This window comes from Coregonus clupeaformis, chromosome 12 (genome assembly GCF_020615455.1).
Source record: "Coregonus clupeaformis isolate EN_2021a chromosome 12, ASM2061545v1, whole genome shotgun sequence".
Classification (NCBI taxonomy): Eukaryota; Metazoa; Chordata; class Actinopteri; order Salmoniformes; family Salmonidae; genus Coregonus; species Coregonus clupeaformis.
This window is the reverse complement of record NC_059203.1, coordinates 30,155,774-30,165,698: the sequence shown is the minus strand read 5'-3', so window position 1 is coordinate 30,165,698 and position 9,925 is coordinate 30,155,774. Positions and strand designations below refer to the sequence as shown.

Below are 9,925 nucleotides of genomic sequence, written 5' to 3'. Positions count from 1 at the left end.
GTGACACCTATCACTCTTATAATACATATATACACATCTTGCAGAAAAAGAATGACCACAGGGAAATGGTTCAGTTCCAAGCAAATTAGTTTATTCAACTGCATCTATAGCCATAGCACTTTCCTAAACCATTGCAGTTATTTTGCTCTATATTTAAATAGTAAGAATTGCAACTCACAACACCCTAACCAAAATGTGCCACCCCCCAACAAAAAATGCCAGAATTGTAAGTTACTATAGTCGCCACAGACACCTTGTGAATCTAGGGCAGCAGAACGTATGTAGACTAGGGTAGGGAATGTATGTAACCAAAACCTATGGTTTTGGAGCGTAACTTTACATGATGTTCCTTTCTAGCTGCCTTGACATGTGTGTAACACTTTCAGTTTGTGCCGTAAGCTTCTTCAGCATTTTCAAGTAATCATTGGAATGCTTGCTAAACCGTTATGTGCCTATATGCCCATGAGTATGTGCCCATTGCACACAGTTAAGCCAGCGGGTTCCTGAAGTTCTTCCCAGCAAAGACAGCCTTCTCTCCCAATTCCTCTTCAATTCTGTGAGTCAAGAGAAAAGACAGTTTTAGCACTACAAAGCAATATTCAAAACATACTTAGTTATAATGAAGCTTATAGCTTAGTCTGTAGTTTTTACACTTCAGTGTCCAGACTGTATTGTGATTGTTTGTCGGCCTGTACATTCTTATTGTAGCAGCACCATTTCACTTAATCGAAAGTAAATGTATTTAGCAAATAAAGGTGATTCTGTACAAATGTCAACTAAAATTATACATTTCCCTAATGGTTATGATGCCATGCAGGATTACATGGGTAAAAACCATGATCAACAAGAAAGAAATGTAGCAGAATAAATATGACAAGCATCACAACATTGATTAATTAGGCTATAAAGGACATGAACCCTCACCTGAGAATCTGGTTGTACTTGGCCAGACGCTCAGAGCGGCAAGGAGCCCCAGTCTTAATCTGGACATAGACAGGGGCAACATGAATTACACAGCAATAATGTAGACAGTAACTAAAATACAGTAACAAATATAATTTAAAATGAATCATAACAATGAAAATTGCATTTCCGGTACCAAAACAATACATCTAAATTCACAAGTGTCAGATACAGTAGTATACCAACAGTATTTCCTTACTTGTCCAGTGCACAGCCCCACCACCAGATCAGCGATGAAGGTGTCCTCAGTCTCCCCAGAGCGATGGCTAACCATCACTCCCCAGCCACTGGACTGGGCCATCTTGCACCTGGACAGCGGGAAGAGAGAAGACTCTTGACATGGTTAGAAGTTCACACAGCTGGAAAATTGCATCATGCGAGGCTCACGTTAGACTTACAACTGTCAGGTTGTTTGACTTGCCTTGACTCACATGAGACATAACGGTTTGTTGACAGTCATTAAAATATCAATTTAATGCTCATCAATATATAGTATAATTACATAAACTCCTAAATCTCAGGTATTCTTTCAGGTCTGGGTCCCCCCCGAAAAAAGGCAAGAAAAAACTGAGGCCAGAGTTCCTCTTGAAGAAGTCACCATGGAGTAAAGATAGTGGGTGAAACTTACGCGGCCAGAGACTCAGTCACAGAGCCAATCTGGTTGACCTTTAGCAGCAGGCAGTTGCAGGCCTTGTCCTCCACGGCCTTGGTGATGCGTTTGGGGTTGGTCACTGTGAGGTCATCACCCACCACTTGGATCTCCGTGCTGCCAGTGAAGTTGGACCACGCCTCCCAGTCATCCTGGTCAAAGGGGTCCTCAATGGATACCACTGTCACAGAGGGGACATAGATCAGTGATCACAGAGAGGAAAGTCATGGTCCTGTACCTTAGAGTAGACTAAACCATTGAATAGGACATAATGTGTGTAACTTAGTTTCATTTCAATTGCCAACCATAATATTCAACACAGTGCCCATCTCCATTGTAGTGTAAAATGATTCATTGAATTTGTAATAATTAAAATACAAAGCTGCTCCAGCAAGAGACAACATTACATACTTTTGAAATACTACAAAGGTAAACAAGAGAGGACAGGACACACACCTGGGTAATCCTTGCAGAAGCTCTTGTAGAGGTCAGCCAGCTCATCAGGAGTGATGTAACGCTCTGGGTCATCAGGAGACTTGAAGTCCAAGTCATATTTACCATCCCTGTAGAACTCAGAGGCTGCCACATCCATGCCGATCACCACCTCTTCTGTGTATCCTGCTTTGCTGATGGCCTCTTTGATCAGCTCTAGAGCTGTGGAAAATGAAGCAGAGGTGTTCATTTGTTAGAATATGGTTTGTTATACACTGCTGAATTTTTTTTAAAGGGAACACTAAAATAACACATCCTAGATCTGAATGAATTAAATAATATTAAATACTTTTTTCTTTACATAGTTGAATGTGCTGACAACAAAATCACAAAAATTATCAATGGAAAATCAAATTTATCAACCCATGGAGGTCTGGATTTGGAGTCACCCTCAAAATTAAAGTGGAAAACCACACTACAGGCTGATCCAACTTTGATCGAATGTCCTTAAAACAAGTCAAAATGAGGCTCAGTAGTGTGTGTGGCCTCCACGTGCCTGTATGACCTCCCTACAACTCCTGGGCATGCTCCTGATGAGGTGGCGGATGGTCTCCTGAGGGATCTCCTCCCAGACCTGGACTAAAGCATCCGCCAACTCCTGGACAGTCTGTGGTGCAACGTGGCGTTGGTGGATGGAGCGAAACATGATGTCCCAGATGTGCTCAATTGGAGTCAGGTCTGGGGAACGGGCGGGCCAGTCCATAGCATCAATGCCTTCCTCTTGCAGGAACTGCTGACACACTCCAGCCACATTAGGTCTAGCATTGTCTTGCATTAGGAGGAACCCAGGGCCAACCGCACCAGCATATGGTCTCACAAGGTGTCTGAGGATCTCATCTCGGTACCTAATGGCAGTCAGGCTACCTCTGGCGAGCACATGGAGGGCTGTGCGGCCCCCCAAAGAAATGCCACTCCATACCATGACTGACCCACCGCCAAACCGGTCATGCTGGAGGATGTTGCAGGCAGCAGAACGTTCTCCACGGCGTCTCCAGACTCTGTCACGTCTGTCACATGTGCTCAGTGTGAACCTGCTTTCATCTGTGAAGAGCACAGGGCGCCAGTGGCGAATTTGCCAATCTTGGTGTTCTCTGGCAAATGCCAAACGTCCTGCACGGTGTTGGGCTATAAGCACAACCCCCACCTGTGGACGTCGGGCCCTCATACCACCCTCATGGAGTCTGTTTCTGACCGTTTGAGCAGTCACATGCACATTTGTGGCCTGCTGGAGGTCATTTTGCAGGGCTCTGGCAGTGCTCCTCCTGCTCCTCCTTGCACAAAGGCGGAGAATTCAGTCCTGCTGCTGGGTTGTTGCCCTCCTACGGCCTCCTCCACGTCTCCTGATGTACTGGCCTGTCTCCTGGTAGCGCCTCCATGCTCTGGACACTACGCTGACAGACACAGCAAACCTTCTTGCCACAGCTCGCATTGATGTGCCATCCTGGATGAGCTGCACTACCTGAGCCACTTGTGTGGGTTGTAGACTCCGTCTCATGCTATCACTAGAGTGAAAGCACCGCCAGCATTCAAAAGTGACCAAAACATCAGCCAGGAAGCATAGGAACTGAGAAGTGGTCTGTGGTCACCACCTGCAAAACCAGTCCTTTATTGGGGGTGTCTTGCTAATTGCCTATAATTTCCACCTGTTGTCTATTCCATTTGCACAACAGCATGTGAAATTTATTGTCAATCAGTGTTGCTTCCTAAGTGGACAGTTTGATTTCACAGAAGTGTGATTGACTTGGAGTTACATTGTGTTGTTTAAGTGTTCCCTTTATTCTTTTGAGCAGTGTACATTGGCAACACCTTGTGATCATGTGGTTACTACACGTTAGTGGCGGATGAGGTGAGTTTCCCATAGAAAGTAAAGCGTCTGGAAAAGAGCTGAATCCAATAAAGTATCAAAATATACTTTGTGCTGAAAATAAATATACTTTCTTATGTGCTGAAAATAAAAACCCTATGATCACGTCTCTCTCGTACCTTCCTTGTTCTCCAGGATGTTGGGAGCAAAGCCGCCCTCATCTCCCACATTGGTGGCGTCCTGGCCGTACTTCTTCTTGATGACGTTCTTCAGGTTGTGGTAGACCTCAGCCCCGATACGCATGGCCTCCTTGAAGGTGCTGGCACCCACCGGCAGGATCATGAACTCCTGCATGGCCAGCTTGTTGCCCGCGTGAGACCCACCATTGATCACGTTAAAGGCCTGGGAAATAAGAAAGCAAATATTTATTTGATTCCATTAAATTCATTTAAAGATAATTTTCTCCATCCAGGTCTCTCAAAAAGTAAATACACAACAAGCTGTTCTTTGATAGTACTGTAAGAGTAAAATACTGTCTTTGACTGACGTTATCACACCCTGTACTCACCGGCACGGGCAGGATGACCTCAGGGTTCCCAGCGAGGTCAGCGATGTGACGGTACAGGGGGACACCTTTCTCTGCTGCACCAGCCTTACACACCGCCAGGGAAACACCCAGGATGGCGTTGGCACCAAACTTGGCTGATATGTGCCAAAAATAAAAATTAATACAAGTGAAATTGATAAAAAATAACCTCATAAGGGGCAAATATTTACAGTCATTTAGCCGACGGCACTCTCATTCAGAGTGGCTTACAATCAGTGCATTTAACTATCTAGGTAAAACATAAAATAGACAGAAACATGTCCTCTGCATTTTAATCTGAAAAACTTACACTTGTTCTCTGTGCCATCCATGTCAAGCATGATCTGATCGATTTTATCCTGCTCAACCACAGACACATCCTGAGATGAAGAACGAACAAGTTTAGCACATAGCATTTAAACTGAGGAACTAGGGCTGCATTAACTACGAGTGAGTGGCAGTGGAGTGGACACTATACTTATTTATCTTTACCAGGTAGGGAAACATCAAGATAAGACATCAAGATGAGCAAAGACAACATTCCATGTCATTGTACTTCTCAAAAAAGTTTTAATCCTACCTGACCAACAAGTGCAGGTGCAAGTGTAGAGTTAATGTGGTCCACGGCTTGTGAGACACCTGAAAGGACAATGAAACATTACTGACTAACGGGCCTTGCTACACTGCATCCATCGGGCGTCATTGCCATCAGCCAGAGGAAATGCTTCCGGTGAAATCAATGAAAGCTGCTATACTGCACGTGTTGCGCTCGCGTTGCGTCACGTCCAATGGCAGCAACCAAGCTCAAGAATCGCAGAGATTCAATTCTCGATGGCTGACACGCACATTCATTAGATCTTGTGAATTGAAATAATAATGCGCTCTGTAGCAGGTAGAACGTCACATTGATGTGACAGTGGAGCTGAAGTGTAAGAAGCATTAAGACAGATGGGCGATTTAGAAAGTAACAATCCAAGCAACATCAACAACCCAGTATGCTTCTCTGAAATAGATTCCATTATACTCATATTATGCAGTTAGACTATATTAAGCCCAGATACACACCTTTCCCAAGGTAGCGTGACTTGTCATTGTCCCTGAGCTCCAGGGCTTCATAGATACCAGTGGAAGCGCCACTGGGTACAGCTGCTCTGAACAGACCTGGGAGATGGAGAGAAGAGTGACAGATAAAATAGTGTTTGTCATGAAGTTGGACAATCACCTATGCAATAGTTCCCAAACTGTGAGGCGCGCAGTGTTAGGCCAAGAACAACAATTACCTTTGTCAGTGTAGAGGTCCACCTCCACAGTGGGGTTGCCACGAGAATCAAAGATCTCCCGGGCATGAATCTTCAGGATGGACATGGTGCTCGACCTTTGGAGGAGAAAAGTCTTATTATTGTATTTATTTTTTAAGAATGCTTACCAGATCACTCGTATCATGATGAGACTATCAGTCCTATAAACATGATACCTCAATATCTGTCCATTGTGCAAACTCTAAAGCCTGAAAATGTGAATCAGCATGTTTCTTTCACAGTCATTTGAGATAAATGTTTTTCAGATACCATCTAACTTTCGGTCAAGCCAATGAAGGCATGAACACCGCCCCAAATGGCTTTGCTATATCAGAGGGCCTTTGTTGACTGCTGAATACAAATCTACTAGGTCCAGTAGAACCTATTGCTACTTCAGTCAGCGGTGGTTAAAAATGACTTTCACTGCATGAGTAGTCCTTTTCCTAAAAGTGTCCTTCCTGGTTGTTGTGAGCTTAGTGGTGCTAGCAGCAGGATAGCTGCCTAATCGGATTAGCTACTGTCCATCTCATTAATCACATGGCACTGTACTTAACCGAAGCAGTGGTAAGGCATCTGTCAAGGCGACGTCTTGACAGCCAAACACCAATATGTATCATTCTGAATGTTGTAGGCCATCTAATCTTGGCGTTGTTGATGACAATTGATATGTTTTTTCTTCGAAAGATACCTACAGTGATCTCAAATCATCCGATTGACATGAGATCCCCTAGCAATCCCGTCAATGGAACGTCCCTTGAACTTGCTGTGCGAATAGTCTCGTACGTGGGTTGAAAATGCACACTATGAATGTACTGCATCTGGTATCATCAAATTTGGAAATTGCACCACACAGTTGGCTACATAATTTAACAGTAAATTGACTAAATGTTGTGTATCCAAAGTGATTAGCTAACATTAGAATTCTAATCAAACGTTAATGAAAAGTTCAAGTTCAAACTTTGAGAGGCTGAATGAACATGATAGCGGCTAGACTGGCTAGCGGAAACGGAGGGGAACTTCTGCAGAAAGGTCACAGATAGAACTAGGGTTAGTTATAAATACACTACATATACAAAAGTATGTGGACACCCCTTCAAATGAGTGGATTTGGCTATTTCAGCCACATCTGTTGCAGACAGGTGTATAAAATCGAGCAATATCCATGCAATCTCCATAGACAAACACTGGCAGTAGAACGGCCTTACTGAAGAGCTCAGTGACTTTCAACGTGGCACCGTCATAGGATGCCACCTTTCCAACAAGTCAGTTCATCAAATTTCTGCCCTACTAGATTTGCCCCGGTCAACTGTAAGTATTGTTATTGTGAAGTGTAAACGTCTAGGTGCAACAACGGCTCAGCCGCAAAGTGGTAGGCCACACAAGCTCACAGAACGGGACCGCTGAGTGTTGAAGCGCGTAGCGCATAAAAACCGTCTGTCCTCGGTTGCAACACTCACTACCGAGCTCCAAACTGCCTCTGGAAGCAACATCAGCACAAAAACTGTTAGCCGGGAGCTTCAGGAAATGGGTTTCCATGGCCGAGCAGCCGCACACAAGGCTAAGATCACTATGCACAATGCCAAGCGTCGGCTAGAGTGGTGTAAAGCTCGCCGCCATTGGACTCTGGAGCAGTGGAAATGCATTCTCTGGAGTGATGAATCACACTTTACCATCTGGCAGTCCAACAGACTATTCTTGGTTTGGCGGATGCCAGGAGAATAGTCCATACATTCATGTTTTGCCGAGATCGGTGTTGAAGAACTTGACTGGCCTGCACAGAGCCCTGACCTCAACCCCATCAACCACCTTTGGGATGAATTGTAACGCCAACTGCAAGCCAGGCCTAATCGCCCAACATCAGTGCCGACCACACTAATGCTCGCGGCTGAATGGAGCAAATCCAGGCAGCAACTTTCCAACAGTGGAAAGCCTTCCCAGAAGAGTGGAGGCTGTTATAGCAGCAAATGGGGGACCAACTCCACATTAATGCCCATGATTTTGGAATGAGATGTTCGAAGAGCAGATGTCCACATACACTACATTACCAAAAGTATCTTTGGAAAGGTCGAGGAACAACTCAAAGCTTTGTCTTCAAAACCGGAAGACCCAGCTTGCGCTTCTGTTGTGAAAAGCAACAGCGGATCCGGGCTTTAATATTGTCATAACACTGGTCGTTTTCTTACATAACAGATACATGTGGTTAGTCACTTACCTTTGAATTAAAATAGCAGTCAAGGTGAGAGGAAGGGCAGTCTTTCCCGAGTAATGCCGGCGAGTTGTGCGTTAAGTTCTGGGAGGTGGAAAACAGACTTCCACTGTCCTTTTCTGTGTTTTGCTCTTCTTCTTCTCTGGAATCATCAACCAGAACTCTCCACCCCGCCACCTATGGTTTAGGAGTAGGACCTACATGTCATGGGTTTGTGCCTTTGATGCGCTGAGAGTCAATCATAAATCATAAACTAGTAAATAAATACTGTATATGGACTGACATAACATGTCATCTTCAGTACAGATAGTTATTTGGCCTATACCCCAGTATACTTTGAGCCTCTGCCTACATGAAGTCGAGCACAAAGTTGAGCACAAAGTCAAAGATTGGACAACTACATCTGTTAATCTCCCTCTTCCCCCAACCCCTGGCTCTCTTACTCACACCATGTTCCTGAATCCCACATCTCCCCCTTTCTTTTTTCTGTCAATATGTAACCTTTGTGCTTTTACTGTCATACCCTCTATCTTCCTCTCTCCATTCTCGAGACAATCTTATACGATAATATGAAAATTATAGGCAAACAATCTTGAAAGAAATAGAAACAATATTGAAAGAAAATGGTGGAAAGAAAGCTACTATTCCCCACCCAACTCCAGAAGCCTAATGAGCTTTGTTTTTCCTCCCGAATGTAACCCCATAAAATTAGGACTTACAATACAAAGCCTATTCCCCCTCAGGAGACTGAAAAGATTTGGCATGGGTCCTCAGATCCTCAAAAAATTCTACAGCTGCAACATCGAGAGCATCCTGACTGGTTGCATCACCGCCTGGTATGGCAACTGCTTGGCCTCCGACCGCAAGGCACTACAGAGGGTAGTGCGTACGGCCCAGTACATCACTGGGGCCAAGCTTCCTGCCATCCAGGACCTCCATACCAGGCGGTGTCAGAGGAAGGCCCTCAAAACTGTCAAAGACTCCAGCCACCCTAGTCATAGACTGTTCTCTCTGCTACTGCACGGCAAGCGGTACCGGAGTGCCAAGTCTAGGTCCAAAAGACTTCTCAACAGCTTCTACCCCCAAGCCATAAGACTCCTGAACAGCTAATCATGGCTACCCGGACTATTTGCACTGCCCCCCCCACCCCATCCTTCTACGCTGCTGCTACTCTGTTAATTATTTATGCATAGTCACTTTAACTCTACCCACATGTACATGTGGCCAATAAAATTTGATTTGATTTGATTTGATCAGAGGAGGCTGGTGGGAGGAGCAATAGGAGGACGGGCTCATTTTAATGGCTGGAATGGAATTAATGGAACGGAGTCCAACCTGTGGTTTCCATAAGTTTGATGTGTTACCGTTCCATTAATTACATTCCCGCCACTATAATGAGCCCGTCCTCCTATAGCTCCTCCCACCAGCCTCCTGTGATCTCTACATGTAACGCCTGGTGGTATGCAGGCCTATTGTATGTTACTCAATAAATCAGTAACTCTGGTTTCTGTGTGATTGTATACTGTACGTGGGAATACACCTTTTTCACACAGTCTCCCTGGCTGTGGCCCAATATCTTACAGCTGGCAGGCACAGCATTCTGTTTACACTATACTGTAATCTGTTACTTTTATGAGCCATACAGCACCAGGAAGTCTTATATGGTCTTGCCAGTCAACATGGCTTTTTACTACTTCCACTTTTATACAATATTTGTTTAAATCTTATTGTATATCAAAGACAAAATGTGTTATTGGTAAAATGTAAATGACTGATATATTATGTATTTGTCTTTATGAGAATGATGAAACCACATCACATCAGGGATAAAGGTACATAACCTTCAGGGCGGTGTGTTTGTGTGCCTTGGTACCCATGGTAACGCCATCGTAACAGGATTCCCTGAGCTGAGCTCACCATCCCACAG

The 9,925-nt window shown here is 44.5% G+C and overlaps 1 protein-coding gene across 1 annotated transcript; it reads right to left on the bottom strand.

Moving 5' to 3' along the window:
- Window positions 1-69: 69 nt before the first annotated feature.
- Window positions 70-8,142, bottom strand: LOC121578187 (enolase). Its single transcript, XM_041892365.1, has 12 exons — window positions 8,005-8,142; window positions 5,775-5,869; window positions 5,560-5,655; window positions 5,075-5,133; window positions 4,805-4,874; window positions 4,477-4,610; window positions 4,088-4,310; window positions 2,069-2,266; window positions 1,592-1,793; window positions 1,163-1,271; window positions 925-983; window positions 70-554 (listed from the first exon to the last, which is right to left on the bottom strand). Exons 2-12 carry the CDS (start codon window positions 5,857-5,859, stop codon window positions 488-490), a joined length of 1,302 nt encoding a protein of 433 aa, XP_041748299.1. The 5' UTR covers window positions 5,860-5,869; window positions 8,005-8,142; the 3' UTR covers window positions 70-487.
- Between the last annotated feature and the right edge of the window lie 1,783 nt (window positions 8,143-9,925).